The sequence below is a fragment of the Lampris incognitus genome, chromosome 2 (assembly GCF_029633865.1).
Source record: "Lampris incognitus isolate fLamInc1 chromosome 2, fLamInc1.hap2, whole genome shotgun sequence".
Classification (NCBI taxonomy): Eukaryota; Metazoa; Chordata; class Actinopteri; order Lampriformes; family Lampridae; genus Lampris; species Lampris incognitus.
This window is the reverse complement of record NC_079212.1, coordinates 3,256,610-3,279,589: the sequence shown is the minus strand read 5'-3', so window position 1 is coordinate 3,279,589 and position 22,980 is coordinate 3,256,610. Positions and strand designations below refer to the sequence as shown.

Here is a 22,980-nt window from a genome sequence, read left to right as displayed (position 1 = left end):
TGAGTTGAAATAGTGTTCTTTACAGTCTGTGCCAATCTTTATAAGTTCTTGGTGACTTGGGAGATGATAATAATCAGTATTTTTTTTGTTAGATTTATTTCCCCCTTTTTCTCCCCAATTGTACTTGGCCAATTACCCTATTATCCGAGCCGTCCCGGTCGCTACTTCACCTCCTCCGCCGATCCAGGGAGGGCTGCAGACTACCACATGCCTCCTCCCATACATGTGGAGTCACCAGCCGCTTCTTTTCTCCTGACAGTGAGGAGTTTCTCCAGGGGGACGTAGCGCCTGGGAGGATCACGCTATTCCCCCCAGTCCCCCCCCCCCCCAAACAGGCGCCCTGACCGACCAGAGGAGGTGCTAGTGCAGCAACGAAGACACATACCCACATCTGGCTTCCCACCCACAGACACGGCCACTTGTGTCTGTAGGGAGGCCCGACCAAGCCAGAGGTAACACGGGGATTTGAACCGGCGATCCCCGTGTTGGTAGGTAATGGAATAGACTGCTACTGACAATAATCAATAACAACAACAGGAATAACAACAACAACAAGCACTGGTAAGAGGAGCACGACGCTCCTGCATCTGTGCACACTGCCACTCAGAGACAGAGAGAGAGACACAAAGGTACAGAGGTATGGATGGATGGAGAAAGAGTTGTTCTATAGTCACACTTCCGAACTGTCTCCCTCTGGACCTGAAAACTTCTGTGTAGGTTAGGATTTTCTCTAAAAACTAACCTTAAAGTCTTAATTTTTTTCCTTTTCCTTTCTTGGATCATTACCAATCTCAATCAATGAGAACAATAAATAAATAATCGTATTTGGATGGATGGACGTATTTGCTGTTCTGATATAAGGCAGATTGTATCTATTGCTTCTATATGTACTGAATGTACTGTATCAACTAAGTTTGATAGATTGAGTGACTGGTTGGTTGCTGGAATTATGTCTGTATATGTGTGTGTGTGTGTGTGTGTGTGTACCATAAAGAAGGCCTGTGGGTGATTGACAGCAGCGAAATCCCAGCATTCTTTGCAGCCTGGAAGATATTTCCCTCCACATCGATGCTCACAGCACTAGTACACTCATCTAACAGAGCATACTGAGGTCTGGGAGAGAGATATAGACAGAGAGAGAGAGATACAGACAGACAGACAGAGACAGAGAGAGATACAGACAGACAGACAGAGACAGAGACAGAGAGAGATACAGACAGACAGAGAGAGAGAGTTTTTTTTTATTTTAAATTGAAAAAAAAATTAAATTAAAAAAATTTACATTTAAAATAAAAAAAAGATACAGACAGAGAGAGAGACAGACAGAGAGAGAGAGAGAGAGACAGACAGACACAGACAGACAGAGAGAGAGAAAAAAGCTTGACTGTGTTCAGACTGAGTGAGCACAGCATGGCTACTGAAAAGGGGAGACACAGGAAAGCCTGCCCCCTGCAGAGCAAAGGATGTCACTGCAGCCTCAGTGAGCCTGAAACAGAGCTACACTTCCTCACCACGTGACAAATATAAACATGTTAGAGAAGCACATTTTAAACAATTCCAACTGATAACAAAAGGTTTTCTAAACCGACCAGATGAAGAAAGACTACCAGTCCTACTAGAGGAAGACCCGAAGAGATGTACGTCAGCAGCAGTCTATGTTGCTGCCTGCCATAAAGTGAGGCACAGAGAGCGTAAGTTAGCAGCAGTCTATGTTGCTGCTGCCATAAAGTGAGGGACAGAGAGTGTAAGTTAGCAGTAGTCTATGTTGCTGCCTGCCATAAAGTGAGGCACAGAGAGTGCAAGTTAGCAGCAGTCTATGTTGCTGCCTGCCATAAAGTGAGGCACAGAGTGTAAGTTAGCAGCGGTCTATGTTGCTGCCTGCCATAAAGTGAGGCACAGTGAGTGACCGTCACCTGACACATGCTGTTGCTGCCATATTCGATGTCAGTATGTTGTATTGTCTTGTACTATGTTTCTTTGTTGCAGTGTGTTTCTTCGTTGCAGTGCGTTTCTTTGTTGCAGTGTGTTTCTTTGTTCTAGTGTGTTTCTTTGTTGTAGTGTGTTTCTTTTCAATGTGTTTTCCAATTGATGTTTGGCTTTTTTTTCAATGTTTGGACATTTGCTTTGGCAAAATGTACACTGTTACGGCATACCAATGAAGCCATTTGAATTGAATTAAATTGAATTGAATATAGACAGAGAGAGATAGACAGAGAGAAAGAGAGTAGTAAAACTAAAATTCATAACCTTGTGATCAAAGATTTGTGCACAGCAAAACATTTCCGTGTAAACTCAAAATCAACAGTACAAAATGAGTAATGTGAGTCACTCGTCTACATTTCTTCCTTTTCTCTGCTTTGTTGTTCACAAATCTTCTATCACAAGCACATGAATTTATATTTCACTTCAAAATCGTGTCAATGAAATGTGCAGTAAGTTAACTCCATCAGAGTCAGAGTAAATCAGCAGTAAATGAATCCACCAGCTTGTCAGTATACCAGCGAGCCAGTAAACTATCCTATAAACCAATGAGCAGTCAGTAAATTACCATGACAGGAGACAGAGAAATCAACCATACCATAAATCAGTCACCCAGTATTTAAACTGACAGTTCAGTCAGTAAACAATCAATGAACAGTTAGTAATGGGAAGGCCGGAAAACAGTCAGCCAGCAGCAGTCATTCAATACCTGTGGTAGAACATGCGTGCCATCCCCATTCTCTGCTTCTCTCCTCCAGACAAAACATCCTTCCAGTCACTGGCTGCATCCCAACCTACACACACACACACACACACACACACACACACACACACACACACACACACACACACACACACACACACACACACACACACACACACACACACACACACACACACACACATTATGGAAATCTGGAAAAGGCTTGACTGAAGGATGGCACCAAGGCCCAAATTAGAGCAGCACAAAAAGCAAGTGCTCAGCAGCAGGTCAGTGGAAGCAGCAGGTCAATAGAAACAGCAGGTCTTGGGGGCGGTCCGGGTAGCGTAGTGGTCTATTCCTCTGTCTACCAACATGGAGATTGCCGGTTCAAATCCCCGTGTTACCTCTGGCTTGGTCGGGCGTCCCTACAGACATAATTGGCCATGTCTACAGGTGGGAAGCCAGATGTGGGTATGTGTCCTGGTCACTGCACTAGCGCCCCTTCTGGTCGGTCGGATCACCTGCTCAGGGGGAGGGGCGAATGGGGGGGTAGTATGATCCTCCCACGTGCTACGTTGCTACGTCCCCCTGGCGAAACTCCTCACTGTCAGATGACAAGAAGCAGCTGGTGACTCCACATGTATCAGAGGAGGCATGTGGTAGTCTGCAGCCCTCCCCAGATCGGCAGAGGGGGTGGAGCAGAGACCGGGACAGGTCGGAAGAGTGGGGTAACTGGCCAAGTACAATTGGGGAGAAAAGAAGGGGGAGGGGGGAATCCAGAAAAAAAAGAAACAGCAGGCCAGTAGAAGCAGCAGGTCAGTAGAGGCAGCAGTTCAGTAGAAACAGGTCAGTAGAAGCACCAGGTCAGCAGAAGCAGAAGGTCAGTAGAAACAGCAGATCAGTAGACGCAGCAGATCAGTAGAAGCAGCAGGTCAGTAGAAGCAGCAGGTCAGTAGAAACAGCAGGTCAGTAGAAACAGCAAGTCAGTAGAAGCAGCAGGTTAGTAGAAAAAGCAGGTCAGTAGAAACAGCAGGTCAGTAGACGCAGCAGATCAGTAAAAGCAGCAGGTCAGTAGAAACAGCAAGTCAGTAGAAGCAGCAGGTTAGTAGAAAAAGCAGGTCAGTAGAAACAGCAGGTCAGTAACAGGTGCTAATCTCATCAGCAGGGAGTTGAGGGTCAGGCTGAAAGATGGACAAAGTCAGTTGAATACTGAAGTCAAGTCAAGTTAATTTTATTTGTATAGCCCAATATCACAAATTACAAATGTGCTTCAGTGGGCTTTACAGCAACACAACATCCTGTCCTTAGACCCTCACATTGGACAAGGAACAACTCCCTAAAAAAAAACCATAACAGGGAAACATGAAGGGAAACATTTGCACCAGGTTCCGGCCAGGTATGGGCCGGATCCAGGCGAGTCCAGATGGGAGAAACTGTGAAGGATGGTTGAGAATCCCAGAAAGTTGAATCAGTTCATCTGGACACAGTTTGCTGGGAGAAACATTTTAGCACTCCAGTGCCTTGCAAAAGTCTTCAACCCCCTTGACACTTGTAACTAATTTCTGGAATATAAAAGATACTCACTCATCTGTTCCTGAACAATACTATCTTTTATTATTTTCCATAGCATGATCCTCCCATGCACTATGTTGCCCCGGTGAAACTCCTAGCTTACTTGCTAGATAACTAGCTAATACTAGGTAATGTTAGCTAGCTAACTTGGCTAGTTAGTAAGTAGGCTAGAGGTAAGTAAGACTTTATTTGTAAATAAGCTTACTTGCTAAATAGCTAGCTAACACTAGGTAACATTAGCTAGCTAACGTAAAGTTAGTAAGTAGGCTAGATGTAAGTAAGACTTTATTTGTATAGTACTTTTCAAAACAGCTGGCAAACAGTTCCATTAAGCTAAATTTATGTTGATATTATTCTTTCCTTTGTAGTGGTAGACTATATAAAAACAACAAACCATGAGGAAAAGGGGACAGAGGAAAAGTGCTCAGACTTCTGACATGTCTGAACCCCCTCTCAAAAGCCCTACTCCCATTTGTGTATTACACACCTCAAGTGCATCTGATGACCGCTTTACTTTCTTCAATTCTATAAAAGGTCACCACAAAGAGCAATTGTCACATTTACTTGATATCCATGACAGAAGACTAGCTGAGGCAGTAGATTTGCCTTATTGTATGAAGGCTGCTTGTGATCTGCTGCCAGAAACATTAGATGGTGTCGAATTGGAGACAACTGAGTACCATAGGAACTGCTACCTGAACTTCACATCAGAGCTGGATCGATTGAAAAGCTCAACAAGTGCTACTTCAGACCAGCCCTCTGCAACACAGAAGTATTTTCCTCGAAAGTCAAAAACTGCACAAGCAGCAGCATGCTCGCTCTTTCCCAAAGAATCCATTTTCTGTAACAAGTTTCAACTAAAAGTGCACAGGAAAACCAAGTTTCCAACATGGAAGAACAAAGAGCCAGCATGGAAGTGTATCGAGCCAATGGCAGAAAATCTCGGAAAAAGCAGGCTGCTTCACAAAGTCCAGGGTGAAGATCTCTTTGCAAGAGAAGCTCGATACCATGAAACATGTCGTAACAACTTCAACCTCGAGTACTTCCACCATACTCACAAGATGGATAAGGAAGACACAGGCCAGGCTAAGAAGACTGCAGCACACACTTGCAGCCTACAATGTGGTGAGAGAGTATGTCAAGGAATGGCAATCAGGTCCTACAGCTCAGGTTCCTACATCGCTTATATGTCCTTGAGCTTGAGGAGCACAATGCACCAAGCTCTGAATACTGAGCTGAGAAACTCATGAGCTGTCTACAGAATGATGAGGAGCTTAGGAAATGCTTGGCCTTTTCCAAGGTTTCATTGAAAAACAAAGGATCCTTTTCATTTTACTTGGTCTACAGTTCTCGTATCACTTTGGAGGACGCCATGGAGTGTGCTTATCGGCTTGGAACAGCCGATCAAATGAAGGACGCAGCCCTCTCTCTGCATAACATCATCAAGAAGGCCTTCCTGGAGTCCAGTGTGCTGCCCTGGCCGCCCACTGCAGATGAACTATATAAGCGTGCAGATAAGCCATTACCTGAGGAGCTCGACAGGTTCCTCACCCTTGTCTTGTCTGGTGCTAGTGATTTTAAGTGTGAGAAGACCCGCTGACTTGTGCTTTCTATAGGACAGGACCTCTGCAGAGCAGTGACAAATGGTGAGTGGAAATTTCCCAAGCACATACTTCTATTTGCCACAGTCCATCACTTGTACCGCAGCAAGCAGCTGACCACCATTCTGCAGAGACTGGACCACTGTGAGTCGTATGATTTTGGGTTGGAGCTGGAGACCGCCGTGGCCAGGGCCCTCAATGAAGTGTCAACCTTCCTCACACCCTCCATCATCACAGGGGACGGGAATAAGGTGTTCCACAATGAGTGGGACAACCTCAACAAATCACAACAAATGTCCACGGCTCAAACATAGTCAACATTGCTGGCAACATTATGGTCCAGGAGACAAAGTCTGGTGCCACAAGCAGTTAGGAGCGGACACTTCCTAGATATTGCCAGACCATGGACCGTCGTCTGAAGCTGGACACACACTTCAAAAGGGTGTGGCTCTCGGGTCCGTGGTGGTGTAGCGGTCTAAGCATCGGCTTTGTATCAATGCCGTTGCCCATTGGGGACTGGGGTTCACGCCTCGGTCTCGTCAGATCCAACTATGGCCAGACTCGATGAAGCAGCATTAACTGGCAACGCTGTCTTTGGGAGGGGGGCGGAGTCGGCTTGTGTTCGTCATGAATGCGTCTCTGTGTGTGTCAGAAAAAGCAGTGGTTTGGCTTGGATTCGCCTTGTCACGGAAATGGCGAGGCATCTCCTTCGAGACTGCCAGCCAGAGAGCTGCAGTTGGCGAATGCATGCAGTATGAGGGTGGGAGTTTGAATTAAAATAGGGAGCGACTGGCCACTAAATTGGGAGAAAATCAGAAAAGAAAAGGTGTGGCTCAGCACATAATAGACCAAAGTCAACAACTCTTGGGCCAATCATCACAAAACTTGCAGATTATGTCTACACATGTACTAGAAACAAACCCTTCAACTCGACTACTAGGGGGCGCTAAAATGCAAAAATGGGTGTGGCTTAACATAAATCAGACTATAAATTAGAAATTGTTTGGCCAATCATTACAAAACTCATAGGATACATTTCATAACAATGTTGAACCACGTCGTTTAAAACTGATCTGAAATTGCTCAATAGGGGGAGCCACCAGTTCCAAACACATGCATGGGCCTTGTGGAAATTTTGCCATGAATCAACGACAGTTTGTCCAAAACTCGTCAAACTTGGCGGATATTTTTAATTAAGCTGTTCAGCTTTCAGCTTCTAATGGTCTGTGTTGGCTTGAACCCTGGAGACACCGCTTGCGACTATATTTATTATAATTTTTCTTCTTCAGAAAAGTTTGAGCAAATTCCCGTGAGATGGTAAATGGTAGAGACATAAGATTTTGCCCATTGATTGGAAGCTGTAAGCAAGTGCTGCCCAATAAATATGAACGCAATCGGCCTAATGGGGGCGCTATAATTAAAGGTCAACTTTGAAAAGTCATAATACCTACGCCGTATGTCTGATTTACAAGTGACCTGGTACAGACATCCATCTATCCTCTTGCTACAAATTTGCCCCAAGAACCGATTACCCAGATAGCAAAATTGCTGTGGCCCGGACCCGTCCCCCATCTGACTTTCATCTATCTTTCCTCCAGCCCACATACCATGTGGAATGACGGCACTTGGGCGGTCTGCTCCTGTTTGCCAGATCTGGGCCAGAACCAAGCCATAGCATTGCCACATGTGCCACATATTTGCCAAAGGTGGCCATATTAGTTTTGTGATATTTGGGGCATATTCACCATTTACCACACAGGCCACTTCAGGGTCACATCCAGATCACATGTTGCCCAGAGCACCGCATCTTTGCCAAAAAAGGCCCACATTTGATTTGGCATTTTTGGGCCATATTTTCTATTATACATGTGGGCCACTTCAGACTCACATCCATTTTGTCAGGCCCAGAAGAAGGCCATCAGTGCTGCATCACTGCCTGAAGTGGCCCACATCTGGATGCTATCTGGGAAGTCAGCCTGACTAGATTTTCGCCATTTTGAATTCTTTTAAAAACACGTTTTTGTCATCTCCTCCCAAACTTTAGGTCTGATTGCTACCAAATTTTCTGTAAATCATTATTGGACCAAGCTTATCTAAAGTTGTATAAAGATTGTGGATATCTTATTTAGTTTTCAAGATATTGACCAATGAACTTCAAAAGGGTATAGCTCAGCACATAAATAGACCAAAGTCAACAAATTTGGCCATAAATCAAAGACAGTTTGTCCAAACATCACCAACCAAACTTTGTGGATATCTTTAATTAAGCTGTTGAAGCTTTCAATTTCTAATTGTGTTGGCTTGAACCCCAGAATTACCGCTTGCAGCTATTTTTTTTGTTAGTTTTTAGATTTTTTTTACTTTCAACTTAATCTGTTTATGTCACATTCTTTAGCTTTTTTGATGCGAATTGATGCTTAAGCATTTCATTGTCAGCAATGTCTGCCTGTATTGTGCATTTGACAAATAAAACAACCTGAACTTTTATAACTTAATCGCAACAAAAGAGAAAAGAAACTGAATGCCAGCATGAATGACATGCTGTGGTGATATGTTGCCTGCAGTGGCTTATTTGGACTGTTTTCTGAAGGAATTTACATTTACATATATGTACATCTCTATATGCATACGCAGATTAACTTATGTTAGAATTAAAAGCATACACAATCTCTGTCTCACCTCCTTCTCGGTCCAGAATGTAGAGCAAGTTAACAGTTCGTAGGATCTCCTCCAGGCATTTATCTGTGAATCCCCGGTCGGACATTTCTTCTACTGAGTCTGGATAGATCACCTGATCCCTGAGGGTTCCTATAGACATGTAGGGTCTACAACACAGAAAACTAGATATCAGGACTGTTCTGCTACTGACAGTCTGGACAGATCATCTGGTCTGTGAGGGTTCCTATAGACATGTAGGGTCTACAACACAGAAAACGAGATATCAAGACTGTTCTGCTACTGACAGTCTGGATAGAACATCTGGTCTCTGAGGGTTCCTATAGAACACACAGGACATTAACCAAGGACTGCATTTTCTGTTTACTCAGGTTCTCCTTGTCTTGAATTACATTTTGTATTAAGATCTGAAACCATTCAGTGCAAAAATAGGGGAAATCAGGAAGGGGACAAATACTTTTTCAATGCACTGTATAAATTATGTATTGGTCTTTACTTTTTTTGTTAGATACTATCAGATAACAACTGAGCAACAAAAAAATTAATCAAAAACTGTTTACTACATTATATGAAACCCTCACTGTGCGGTCACAGAAAGTTGAATCAGTTCAGCCTGTGGTTAAAACTGTGAGGAAGTGGACCAACAAGTAAAAACTGGAGTTCCAGGCCTGCCTCGACTGCATTGACTGGAGTGTTTTTGAGGCTGCATCTACAGACTTGGACGAACCTACTGACAATGTGACAGCTTACATCAGCTTTTGTGAGGACATGTGTGTGCCCACCAAAACTTTCTGGACCTTCAATAATAAGAGTGGTAGGCAGTAATGAACATCATATTCAGAACAGTGTGGATGTTGTGGGTAAGGTGAGAGACATCATTATGGAGGGGGATGAAACAATGGTCTCTTATGATGTTAAGATGTACGTGCGTATATCTTAACATCATAAGAGACCATCATATGCGTTCCTGTTGATGAAGCAGTGGAGGCTGTCCATATGAAATTACAAAATGACCCCACCATTAGCAATAGGACCACCCTTAACACTGACCAAGTGTGTCTGCTCCTGAAGCTGTGTCGTCTTATGTCTTATGTATGTACTTCACAGACAGGGGGCAGTACTACTGGCAGAAGAAGCATGGATGTGCTATGGGTTCCCCAGTAGCAACTGTAGCATCCAACTTGTATATGGAGGAAGCAGAAAAGAGGCTCAGATGTCCTATCCAGGGACACCACCTAGCCATTGGTTCAGATTTGTGGATGATGCCTGGGTTAAAATTAAATCTCAGGATGTAGCACATTTCACTGACCACATGAACTCTGTCGACAACCACATCAAGTTCACCTGGGAGGATGTGGAACATGACAGGTTAGCCTTCTAACACTGTGAAACTGCAGTTGGTGATGGGGACATTTGATGGTTGATGTTTAGCATAAACCAACACATACTGATCAGTACTTAAGGTTTGACTCTCATCATCCACTGGAGCACAAACTAGGAGTCATCAGGACGCTGTACCACCGAGCTGACACCGTCCCCACCAACACAGCGGCCGAGGAAGGGGAGAAGTCCCACATTAAACAGGCCCTGGTTAAGTGTGGTTATCCTAACTGGGCATTCGTCGAAGCCACGAAGACGCACAAACAGTGCACCAGCCAACTGAAGAGAGGAGAAGGACAACAGCTGTCCAAGTTTAAACCAGTGGTGATTCTGTATGTGGTGGGAGTGTCAGAACAGTTGAGACGCATATTTTCCAAACATCGTGTCCCAGTTGCTTTCAAACCCCAAAACACACTGCACCAGAAGTTGGTCCACCCCAAGGATCAGGTCCTCCGGCACAAACAGCGCAATATAGAGTATGCTGTTATGTGTCGGGAGGATTGCCGTGACTTGTATATCGGGGAAACCAAACAGACGCTGGCCAAGAGGATGGCACAACACAGGAGAGCTAACATGTCAGGCTAAGACTCCACAGTCTACACCATGTACAGACCAGGACTCCACAGTCTACACCATCTACAGGCGAGTGGCCACTCTTTCAAGGATGAGGATGTGCACATTCTTAATAGGGAGGAACGCTGGTTTGAATGGGGAGTCAAAAAGGCCATCTATGTGAGGAGGGAATGACCATCCCTGAACCGAGGGGGGTCTAAGAGTACATCTGTCACCATCTTACAATGCTGTGATTGCAACTATTCCCCTACTCTCTGTGAATAGTACACATGGCCATTGAAAAGTCATGGCAATTTGCTTATGAACCCGAATGTTTTCAGTCATTATGCCACTGTATTGTTTATAAGGGTGGGGTACCAGCAGTCAGTTGAGACTGAAGAGGTCACTTAGATGATGATGAAATGTATGTCAATAAATGTTGTGTCCAGATGAACTGATTCAACCTTCTGTGATTTCCTTACCTGGATTATTGAGCATGCACAAAGACATCTCACTGCTGAACTGACTCAGTTTTGTGTGGGATGACCTCAAAATGAGCTCTTGGTCACCCCATGTATAACTAGAAATGTTCCTTAACATCGATCCCTGGTATTGATAGCAATAAAGGTGGCAGTAGTATTGATAGTAGCTTTGATAGTTGTAGTAATGGTAATATTGATATCAGCATTGGAAGTGGAAACTATACCTCTGTGGGATGTAGAACATGGTTGTGGGTGGAGGCCGATACAGAGTTCCTCCATAGACCGGCCAGAGTCCACTCAAGATCCTGAACAGAGAGCTTTTCCCACAGCCATTTGGACCTGTTATCAACACATCCATGTGTTCCTCTATCTACAGACAGATAAGACAGATGTAGAGCTTCAGGATCCATCTTATTGACAGCTGAGACATGGCACCAGTGTACACTGTTATCATTGGGTGGTGCTGTTCTGCCCCAACATTTCCAAGGTTACAGAAACTGGACCCAAGCTGGTTCCTCTGCCCTGTAAGATGCCATTGTAAAGCTGAGTCTAGTGAGCTGGTGTCCAAGATCTCAAAATTGAAGCCAGGGGTAAAATGTTATCAGGACCAATATGCACAATGACAAAAACTGAATAAATGTTAATACCATCCATCCATTATCCAAACCGCTTATCAGGGTCACAGGATGCTGGAGCCCATCCCAAAAGTCACTGGGGCAGCAAGCAGGGAGAAACCCTGGACAGGCCGCCAGTCCAACACAGGACACACACACACACACACACACATGCATCTAGGCCAATTTACCTGACCTACATGTCTTTGGACTGTGGGAGGAAACCGGAGCATCCGCAGGAAACCCATGCAGACACGGGAAGAACATACAAACTTCACACAGAAGACGACTCGGTACGACCCCCAAGGTTGGACAATCCCGGGGTTCGAACCCAGGACCTTCTTGCTGTGAGGTGACTGCGCTAACCACTGTGCCACCATGCTATCCTAAACCAAAATATCCTCAGGATATTACAATAACCGGTTCTGATGAAAACTGTTTAGTTGAAATGTTAGCCACGCTGGATTAAATCTGTGTTGAAGCTCCATTTTTCTGATCCTACAGCAATGAGGTAGCTACGAGGTAACAATGAGATGTTAATTCTAGTCTTACTCACTTTGAAAGATGCATTCATTAACATAAGAGAATCTGTAAGCTCTTTTCATTTATGTGCATAAAGAGGAGCTGTGCCAGTTCTGCTCTACACACATTGGTTAGTGTGTTCCTATGGACACCCGTGGTTTAATTAACACCTGCCTGTCTGTCTCCCTCTCTGTTTATCTGTCTGTGTCAATCCCTATGTGTGTGTGTGTGTGTATGTGTGTGTGTGTGTGTTACCTGTAAGTTAAGGCAGGATACCACCACATCACCTGTGGGTGTGATGATTGGAAGATTCTCACAGCGAATCCCTTTCTCAACCTCAATTACCTGACCTAAACACACACACACACACACACACACACACACACACACACACACACACACACACACACACACACACACACACACACACACACACACACACACATATTCAGCTGTTGTGTCTTCTCTGATATTAAAACATTGTTGTTGTCATTTACAGTGGCACGGTGGTCCAGTGGTTAGTACTGCTGCCTCACAGCATGAAGGTCCTGGGTTCGAACCCCAGGCCGTCCCAGGTCCTTTCTGTGTGGAGTGTGCATGTTCTTCCCGTGTCTGCATGGGTTTCCTCCCACCATCAAAAAGATATGCATGTTAGGGTTAATACCCCTGCCTGTGCCCGAGCAAGGCAATGGAAAGAAGAAGTGGAGCTGGTCCCTGGGCGCTGCAGCTGCCCACTGCTCTTACACAACAGGATGGTTACACGCAGAGAACACACTCATTCTAACAATACAATGACAAAATAGAGTTGCTGTCATTTAATTTGGCTTTAATATGACAGAGTGCGGAGAGAGGAGGTGTGGTATTGTATGAGGAAGTCGGGAGTTGCAGAGAAGTATGTAGGAGTAGTGCAGGATATGTATGAGGGCAGTGTGACAGTGGTGAGGGTTGTGGTAGGAATGACAGATGGGTTCAAGGTGGAGGTGGGATTACATCAAGGATCGGCTCTGAGCCCTTTTTTGTTGCAATGGTGATGGACAGGTCCATATGAACTGGCAGGATTATTGAGCATGCATCAAGACAGTCAAAGGGAAGGTTTACAAGATGGTAGTGAGACCATGGTCTGGAGACAGTGGCACTGATGAAAAGACAGGAGGTGGAGCTGGAGGTGGCAGAGATGAAGATGCTAAGATTTTCATTGGGAGTGATGAAGAAGGACAGGATTAGGAACGAGTATATTAGAGGGACAGCTCAGGTTGGACAGCTTGGAGACAAAGCAAGAGAGACAAAGTTGAGATGGTTTGGACATGTGTGGAGGAGAGATGCTGGGTATATTGGGAAAAGAATGCTGAATATGGAGCTGCCAGGGAATAGGAGAAGAGGAAGGCCAAACAGGAGGTTTATGGATGTGGTGAGGGAGGACATGCAGGTGGCTGGTGTGACAGAGGAAGATGCAGAGGACAGGAAGAGATGAAAACTGATGACCTGCTGTGGCGCCCCCTAACGGGAGCAGCCAAAAGTAGTAGTAGTAGTAGTAGTAGTAGCAGCAGTAGTTGTTGTCATTTTACCTCGAATGTCCAGATGTCCCCCCACTCTCACGCCATGCTGCATCATTTCTCCTCCTCTGTCTTCTCTTTGCTCTTCTCCTACTGTTGAGCGATGGTAGATTCCCTCACTCGCATCTCCAAAAACATCAAACATCTCATAGACCCTGGATGTGTAACCCGCTAGTTCTGTTACCTAGGACAGACCGAAACAGACAACGTAAAACATTCATAGAAAAGCACCAAGCAAAACATCCATCCATCCATCATCCGAACCGCTTTTCCTGCTCTCAGGGCACAGGGATGCTGGAGCCTATCCCAGCAGTCACTGGGCGGCAGGCGGGGAGACACCCTGGACAGGCCGCCAGGCCATCACAAAGGGCCAACACACACATACACACACAAACAAACACACACACACACAGAAGAGACCCGGTACCTCCTTGTAAGAGGTCATGATCCTCTCCACAGCATCTGCTCCAGCGTTGAGGAGGTTCCTGGCTGTGGTGAAGGCCTGTGTCCTCTCACTCACCAACTCCTCTTCTCTCATCAACATGGCCGCTTGTCTCACCTCCACTGAGTCTGTGAACCAAAAGGGAGTCAGTACTGATGGTCAAACTGTCAGCAAATTTTACAACTACTGCCCCGTAGTGGACAAGGACCCATATTTAATGACAAAAAGGATTTAATTTGCTTCCTATTCTACCATGTCTTCATCTTCCTCATACTGTCACCATGCGTGATGTCCTAAGACATGTAAGTCAGGTGAATCGTTGATACTAAATTGCCCTTCAGTGTAAATGTGTGCATGAATGTGTCTGTCTGTGTGTCTGCCTTGGGATGAACTGGCGACCTGTCCAGGGTGTTCCCCCACCTTCCGCCCATTGAGCGCTGGGATAGGCTACAGCACCCTGCAACCCTAACTAGGATAAGCAGCTTGGAAAATGAATGAATGAATGATGTTTTCCTCATACTCTACCACGTCGGATAGCTACTTGATAATTTTTCCATTGGTCTTCCATATCTGCAATCAATAATCATGAATTAATTTGTCCACATATCTATTAGTCATTTGATCAGTTAACCTGTGTTAGTATGGCCAGTTGCAAAATCTAGACATCAGTCCACATGAAAGCCAATATTTTATTATCTTTAATAATAAGGTTGTTATCATTTACACTGAAACCAGCAAATTCCATGTTTTCAACATCCTGTGTGTCTTGTTGAACCATTTGGAGAGCCCTGAGCGTGTGTTACCATGTTTGGAGTATCCTGTGGCTGTGATGATGGGAACAGCCACCATGATGAGTCCAGAGGCGCTCCACACGTACTTCATGAGAAACTGCTCCAGCATGATGTACCAAAGACGCTTAAAAAGGATGTGGTTTATGTGGGAGGACAGAGCTGCATAGCTCTTCTGCAGCTGGGACATCTCCACCTGGAAACCCAAACCAGCCAGAAGAACCACACGTTTCTACCAGTGTCATGTTATACTGCACATGTCATATCAGCTTTATCATGTGTGATAGCAGCAGTAGTTGTAAGAGTAATAGTACTACAAGTAGTGCAAATATTAATAGTAAATAGTAATATATATTTCTGTGCAATATATTTATATATAATCCAGTGAGTCAAATAAATTCTTTATGAGACAGTACAAGCCTGTTTCACACCATAAGCAATCATCAGCTGTCAATATTGACAGTTGATATTATTTGTTGAGCACTTTCCCTATCGTTGAGTGTTTCTTTTAACAAAGTTATATATATATATATATATATATATATATATATATATATTTGACAGTTTCCATATCACATATAATCCTTAAATTTTCCTTATGTAAGGTATATAAGTTAATTCATATATTTGAGTTAATTTGCTAAAAATATAGTTACAATGTTTACACAGTTAACTACTTACATATGTTTAGTTATTATTTACATATTTACATGTTTAGATACATTAGCCTCTTTAGCTACATTAGCCTCTTTACAATTCAATTTTTTGAATTGAATTGAATTGAATTGAATTAAAACAGTTACAATAATCTCCAGAATATACCTCTCACATTTAGTACCTCAGTCTGTCCTTCTAGCCTCTGATTGGCTAGTTCAGCCACATGCTAGTTAGAGACATGTAAGTGTTGTTGTTTTGAGGCTGAGTAAGTGTGGAGAACACTAAGTGCTGCTTAAAAAACTTATTTGTCTTCATCCAGCTGTTTCTTTTCATTAAGACTGAGATCCAACCACCACATATCAAACCCTGACCTTACACTTATTTTGCTAAAAATACACACACACACACACTTGTCACTTGTCATATGTGCTTGTTCCCGCCCACACTACACTGCAGATGCTTTTGCTCTTGCTCTCCACTTTGCTCTGTTTTCCTACTATTTGGTTAAATTTGCTACCTCTCCACAAGCAGTACTCAACTCTAACAACTAGACTATTTGCAAAAGTGACCACAATTTTCAAGGAGTTTTCAGATTTCATCTCTTTAAAGACAAGACACTGCCCATGGCTCTGAGGTTGAAACACAACAAGTCCCACTGCCCTGGGGAACTAGACTGGCTTTTCTTTGTGGAGATTGATTTTACTTCTGGACATGGAATGTGAGGAATTAATGTGCATCAGTCGACATTTGATATATTCCATTTACTGGAATATATTAACAAGACTGAGCCTTCAAAAGACTTCTGAAGGTGGTGGCATTCACTTAGGGGTGACGACCCATTGACAAATGAAATAATGAATCATGTCAATTGAATGTCAGGAAACAACATGAAGATTTGATAGAAACAAGCTGAAGAAAGTGGCGACTACATAGGAGAGACCTGAAATGACAGTAATCAGTGATTCTATTCAGTGAAGGTTGAAAAGAGCATAAAACAGGTTTATGCTCTCAGAAGTTGGACAGCTGGAGGCTTTGTTTTGCTTTGGGAAAAATGCCTCCCCTCTCTTCTCCCTCCACTGAGTGCACCACATGTGCCAAGCTCAGCCAGAGAATCACAAAGCTTGCAAAAAAGAGTATCTGTGCTCTACTAAATACAGCATGAAGATATGGGAAAGAGTAGTGGAAGCTAGGTTAAGAGGAGAGGAGATGATTAGTGAGCAGCAGTATGGTTTCATGCCACGAAAGAGCACTACAGACGCTTTGAGAATGTTGATGAAGTATAGAGAAGGAGGTCCAGTTGACATACCTGTGGAGGCATGGAGATTTTTAGGGGAGATCACAGTGGAGCTTTTCACTAGATTGTTTAACACAATCTTGGAAAGTGAGAGGATGCCTGAGGAGTGGAGAAGAAGCATACTGGTACTGATTTTCAAGAACAAGGGCGATGTGCAGAGCTGTAGCAACTACAGAGGTATAAAGTTGATCAGTCACAGCATGAAGATATGGGAAAGCGTAGTAGAAGCTAGCTTAAGAGGAGAGGTGATGATTAGTGAGCAGCAGTATGGTTTCATGCCACGAAAGAGCACCACAGATGTCATGTTTGCTTTGAGAATGTTGATGGAGAAGTATAGCGAAGGTCAGAAGGAGTTACATTGTGTCTTTGTGGATTTAGAGAAAGCATATGACAGGGTGCTGAGAGAGGAGGTGTGATATTGTATGAGGAAGTCGGGAGTTGCAGAGAAGTATGTAGGAGTGGTGCAGGATATGTATGAGGGAAGTGTGACAGTGGTGAGGTGTGCCGTAGGAATGACAGACGGGTTCAAGGTGGCGGTGGGATTACATCAAGTATCGGCTCTGAGCCCTTTCTTGTTTGCAATGGTGATGGACAGGTTGACGGACGAGATCAGGCAGGAGTCTCTGTGGACTATGATGTTTGTGGATGACATTGTGATCTGTAGCGAGAGTAGGGTGCAGGTTGAGGAGAGCCTGGAGAGGTGGAGGTGTGCACTGGAGAGAAGAGGAATGAAAGTCAGTAGGAGCAAGACAGAATACATATGCATGAATGAGAGGGAGGACAGCAGAATGGTGAGGATGCAAGGAGTAGAGGTGATGAAGCCTAAGAGTTTAAATACTTGGGTTGAATGTCCAAAGTAACGGGGAGTGCAGAAGAGAGGTGAAGAGAGCACAGGCAGGGTGGAGAAGAGTGTCAGGAGTGATTTAAAACAGAAGGGTACCAGCAAGAGATAAAGGGAAGGTTTACAAGATGGTTTGGAAACCAGCTATGTTATATGGTCTGGAGACAGTGGCACTGACGAAAAGACAGGAGGTGGAGCGGGAGGTGGCAGAGGTGAAGATGATAAGATTTTCATTGGGAGTGATGAAGAAGGACAGGATTAGGAACGAGTATATTAGAGGGACAGGTCAGGTTGGACGGTTTGGAGACAAAGCAAGAGAGGCAAGATTGAGATGGTTTGGACATGTGTGGAGGAGAGATGCTGGGTATATTGGGAGAAGGATGCTGAATATGGAGCTGCCAGGGAAGAGGAGAAGAGGAAGGCCAAAGAGGAGGTTTATGGATGTGGTGAGGGAGGTGATGCATGTGGCTGGTGTGACAGAGGAAGATGCAGAGGACAGGAATAGATGGAAACTGATGATCCGTTGTGGCGACCCCTAACGGGAGCAGCCAAAAATAGTAGTAGTGGTAATAGATTAATAAAGCACATGTTATTATATACCATATTATCTTTAGCCATCTCTTGATTTCCATTCTTGATCATTTCTTGAGCATAATTATTTGAGCATCTTTTGACTACATTTCTTTGATCATTCACTAGACCATCTCATGATGGATCCTTTTGTGTTCTTATTTGAGCCTTAGAACGTTGTTATTTACTTTCTCATTCAACATTATCGCAAAAATACACTACATTTCTTAGTGGACTGGACTACAACCAAATCAAATTTTGAGTTCTACATTTTTCTACAATGACAACAATGTGGTGCTGCATGAACTCAGATGCTATGACTCAAGGTGTGTTAAAACAAAATCTCAACTAGAAGCTGGGGCAGTAGCTATACTTTTTGCTCAAATAGCCACTTAAGATTGAGAGTGGCTTTCTAATGCTTAAGCTGATTGGTTATCACCTCCTTACTACAAGTGAAATTTTCAACCATTTCACATAGCCTGGAGTGAAGCAGCAAATTGTGGTGCCACATTGCATCTTTCCATTGACTCCACTTTCATTCACATTGCCTCAAAATGTGTTGTTATGCTGGGTGTGAACATACCTTCAGTTAGCGTGGGAACCAGATGAATCTACGAGCTCATATTTTACATTTGCTCTGGCATATACGTCTGGCCACCCTCCCGTTGAGACAGATTTCCAGCGGACCTGGCCTGGGTCGAGCCAATCACAACCGTTTATCTAATATGGGGGCGGGTTTGATACGATTATGTACAGCCTGATTTTTTTACCCGCTCGCATTCCAGGACCTCTGCCTCTGATTGGCTAGTAAATGTTGCATCCATTGGTTAAGTTTAGCGTGAAGGTGGAGTTAGGGATAGGGTTAGCCAATCAGAGGCAGAGTAGGGGGGAGTCTCCCTGAATGTGGGTGGGAAAAAAAAAATATAATGCTGACGTACAGAGGAGCGCCGTTGGCTGCCGCTGATGTAGAAGGATCTGTTGAATTGGCTGTCACGACAGTATTAACCAAACTAAACAGTATAGCTCTAAAAGAATAGCAAACATCTGCACTTAAAGCTTTTGTTGATAAGAAAGATGTGTTTGCCGTACTTCCTGTCAAGGTGACAGCAGGGGAGGACCCAAATACAGACAGCAAGGACAGGATGGGCTTGAACAAAGCTTTAATAACACAAACCCTACAAACAGCAGGAACAGATGGCAGGTACAGACAGCGGGAAAGCTCACAAAATGACATGGTGATCTGGCGACCAAGAGTCTCTGGGAGAGTCTCTGGGAGTGTCTCTGGGAGTGTCTCTGGGAGTGTGTGAGATGAACCGACAAAGAGCCCCAGCAACCAAGGGGCATATATACCTGCGGGGGCGAATCAGGGAGATTGGGCGCAGGTGCACAGGAACCGCACAGTCAATCAGAGAAGGGAACAGGTGAGTAAAGCCGGGCAATCAGAGTCACTCAGGCACCGAAACCCCAATCAGTGGATCGGAGAGCCCCAATGACCCAGATCACACACCCATGACACTTGTGACAGGATTTGGTAAAAGTTTAAGCGCTATGTCACACGTTTTGTTGCTCTGGTTGGTTGTAGGTCTATCCACCTGCATCCAGAGGCATTTTGGTGTGCTTCCATGGACTAATTAGCGTTTGCGAATTCATCTGGTTCCCAAGCTAATAGTTAGTATTAGTAGGAGTAGTACCTTGTGTCCAGGAGTAAATACCTTGTGTCCAGCATAGAAGGCAATCTCCTCAGAGTTGGAGATGATTCTCGAGTGAATGTAGCGCAGGTCTCCTTTCCTGCGGGCCTCCTCAGCCACCAGCTTCCCAAAGCGAGGAGAGCAGGAGCGCAGAACCTTGGCTGTGAGTGCTACCACTAGGCCGGCGATGACTGATGGCCAGGTGGTGTTAGCGCCTGAAAAAAAATGAACGAATAAACAAACAACACTTATGAGAGGATGGCACTCAGTGCAATAACCTTGCTTCACTTCCTGGTTCAACACTGCAATAAAACTTTAAATATTCTACTATTATTGTAATAGTAATATACTAACATTCTACTGGGGATGAGTTGTTGTCTCAAGTGAATGAGTTCAAGTATCTTGGGGTCTTGTTCACGAGTTAGGGTAGGATGGAGCGGAAGATTGACAGGCGGATTGCTGCAGCATTAGCAGTAATGCGGATGTTGTACCGGACCGTTGTGGTGAAGAGGGAGCTGAGCCAGAAGGCGAAGCTCTCAATTTACCAGTCAGTCTTCGTTCCAACCCTCACCTATGGTCATGAGCTTTGGGTAGTGACAGAAAGGGTGAGCTCGTGGATACAAGTGGCTGAAATGAGTTTCCTTCGTAGGGTGTCTGGGCACAGCCTTAGAGATAGGGTGAGGAGCTCGGACATTCGGAAGGAGCTGGGAGTACAGCCGCTGCTCCTTCGCATTAAAATGAGCTGGTTGAGGTGGTTCGGGCATCTGAACAGGATGCCTCCTGGGCGCCTTCCTTTGGAGGTTTTCCGGGCACGTCCAACTGGGAGAAGACCCCGGGGTAGATCCAGAACTTGCTGGAGGGACTACATGTCCAATCTGGCCAGGGAACGTCTTGGGATCCCCCAGGAGGAGCTGGAGGGCATTGCTGGGGAGAGGGACGTCTGGAGTGCCCTACTTAGCTTGCTGCCATCCCGACCCGACCCCAGAGAAGCGGCTGAAGATGAATGAATGAATATTCTACTAGTCTGACCCAACCCAACACACATGCATGCACACACACACGCACACACGCTAAGTGTACAACCTGTGTTAAGTGAGTGGTACACAGCATGGTGTAGCAGAATGCAGCAGGGTGTAGCACTGTTTACCAAGGTGCGACAGAGTGTAGCATTGTGTAACAGGTTATATTATTGAGTAACAGGGTGTAACAGGGACTAACAAGTAATATTATTGTGTAACGGATTAGTATTGTGTAGTGCAGCGGTCGGGAACCTATGGCTCGCGAGCCATATATGGCTCTTCCGGTGACGGCATATGGCTCCCAGACAATTTTGAGTTGAAAATTATTTTTTTTTCAAAAAAATCAGTTTGGAACTGATTTTAAAATACTTGTGATATTTCTTAATAATACTGTGTCATTTTAAAGTAAACAGAAATTAGTTTTGAAGATAAATTTCACGGGTCACGGGTCACCCGTGGGTCGGGTCGGGAACCAATGGCTCGCGAGCATGTCCGGGTCATTGTAAAGGTGAAGAAATCAATTTTATCAGATAGCCAACTAGTTTATCCGCTTCAACCCTTGTAACGGAAAAGATGGCGAAAAGAAAAAAAGACGATGATTACCGTGCATTCCAGGCTGCGTGGACAGAGGAATTTGCATTTGTGGAGAGAGCAGGATCTGCGGTATGTCTAATATGCAATGATAAAATTGCATCGATGAAACGGTCAAATATAAAGCGGCACTTCGATACGCACCATGCTTCATTTGCATCGAAATATCCAGCGGGGGACAGCAGGAAAAGGGCACGCGAGGAGCTACAGCGGAGAGTGCAGACGAGTCAGCAGCAACTACGTGTGTGGACCAAGCAAGGTGACGGGAATTCCGCTAGCTTTGCGGGGGCTTTGGCAATAGTAAGGAATGGAAAGTCATTCACAGATGGCGAGTATGCCAAAACATTCATGCTTGATGTGGCCAATGAACTGTTTGATGACTTCCCAAATAAAGACAAGATAATCAAACGAATAAAAGACATGCCCCTGTCAGCAAGAACTGTGCACGATCGTAGCATCATGATGGCAAATCAAGTCGAGGAAACACAAATTAAGGACATAAACGCCGGGACATACTTTTCTCTCGCGTTAGATGAGTCAACAGACGTTAGCCATCTATCTCAGTGCAGTATCATTGCCAGGTATGCTGCAGGTGACACACTGCGTGAGGAAAGCTTGGCTGTTTTGCCAATGAAAGGGACAACAAGAGGAGAGGATTTATTCATGTCTTTCATGGAGTTTGCTAAAGAAAAAAAACTACCGATGGATAAACTTATTTCTGTCTGTACTGAAGGTGCACCCTGTATGTTGGGGAAGAACAAAGGATTTGTAGCGCTTCTCCGTGAACATGAAAAGAGAGCCATCCTAAGTTTTCATTGCATCCTGCACCAGGAGGCGCTTTGCGCTCAGACGTGTGGCCAGGAGCTTGGCGAGGTGATGTCTCTGGTCATTCAAGTGGTCAACTTTATTGTTGCCCGAGCTTTAAATGATCGCCAGTTTAAAGCTCTGTTAGAAGAAGTTGGGAATCATTATCCCGGTCTGCTTTTACACAGCAACGTGTGTTGGTTGTCAAGGGGGAAGGTGCTCAGCCGTTTTGCAGCTTGCCTGAGTGAAATCCGGACTTTTCTTGAAATGAAAGGCGTCAAGCATCCTAAGCTAGACAACACTGACTGGCTCCTGCAGTTTCACTATCTCGTGGACATAACTGGCCATCTGAACCAGCTCAATGTGAAAATGCAAGGTATTGGAAATACAATCTCATCCCTTCAACAAGCAGTGTTTGCATTTGAAAGCAAGCTGGAAGTCTTTCTCAGGGACATTGAAACAGGTCGTCTTCTGCACTTTGAAAGACTGCAACAATTTAGAGATGCATGCTTAGCAAGTGACTCCACTCAACATCTGGATCTCCAGCAGCTAGCTGGCTTTACGTTCAATCTCCTGCAGTCATTCAAAGCACGTTTTGGAGAATTTCGTGCGCGCACTGGTCTTTTCAAGTTCATCACTCATCCACATGAG

At 44.6% G+C, this 22,980-nt stretch overlaps 1 protein-coding gene across 2 annotated transcripts in view; it reads right to left on the bottom strand.

Annotated features, from left to right (window-relative positions):
• Nucleotides 1–22,980, bottom strand: part of abcd1 (ATP-binding cassette, sub-family D (ALD), member 1) — a 42,974-nt gene that overhangs the window by 8,575 nt on the left and 11,419 nt on the right. For both annotated transcript variants that reach the window (XM_056273147.1, XM_056273148.1), the window contains exons 7-15: nucleotides 19,940–20,130; nucleotides 14,881–15,061; nucleotides 14,063–14,205; nucleotides 13,648–13,819; nucleotides 12,338–12,432; nucleotides 11,171–11,316; nucleotides 8,536–8,681; nucleotides 2,690–2,774; nucleotides 988–1,113 (exon numbers count right to left, since the gene is read on the bottom strand). In XM_056273147.1, the coding sequence (XP_056129122.1) occupies nucleotides 988–1,113; nucleotides 2,690–2,774; nucleotides 8,536–8,681; nucleotides 11,171–11,316; nucleotides 12,338–12,432; nucleotides 13,648–13,819; nucleotides 14,063–14,205; nucleotides 14,881–15,061; nucleotides 19,940–20,130 (1,285 nt within the window). The remainder of the gene's footprint in view (nucleotides 1–987; nucleotides 1,114–2,689; nucleotides 2,775–8,535; nucleotides 8,682–11,170; nucleotides 11,317–12,337; nucleotides 12,433–13,647; nucleotides 13,820–14,062; nucleotides 14,206–14,880; nucleotides 15,062–19,939; nucleotides 20,131–22,980) is intronic.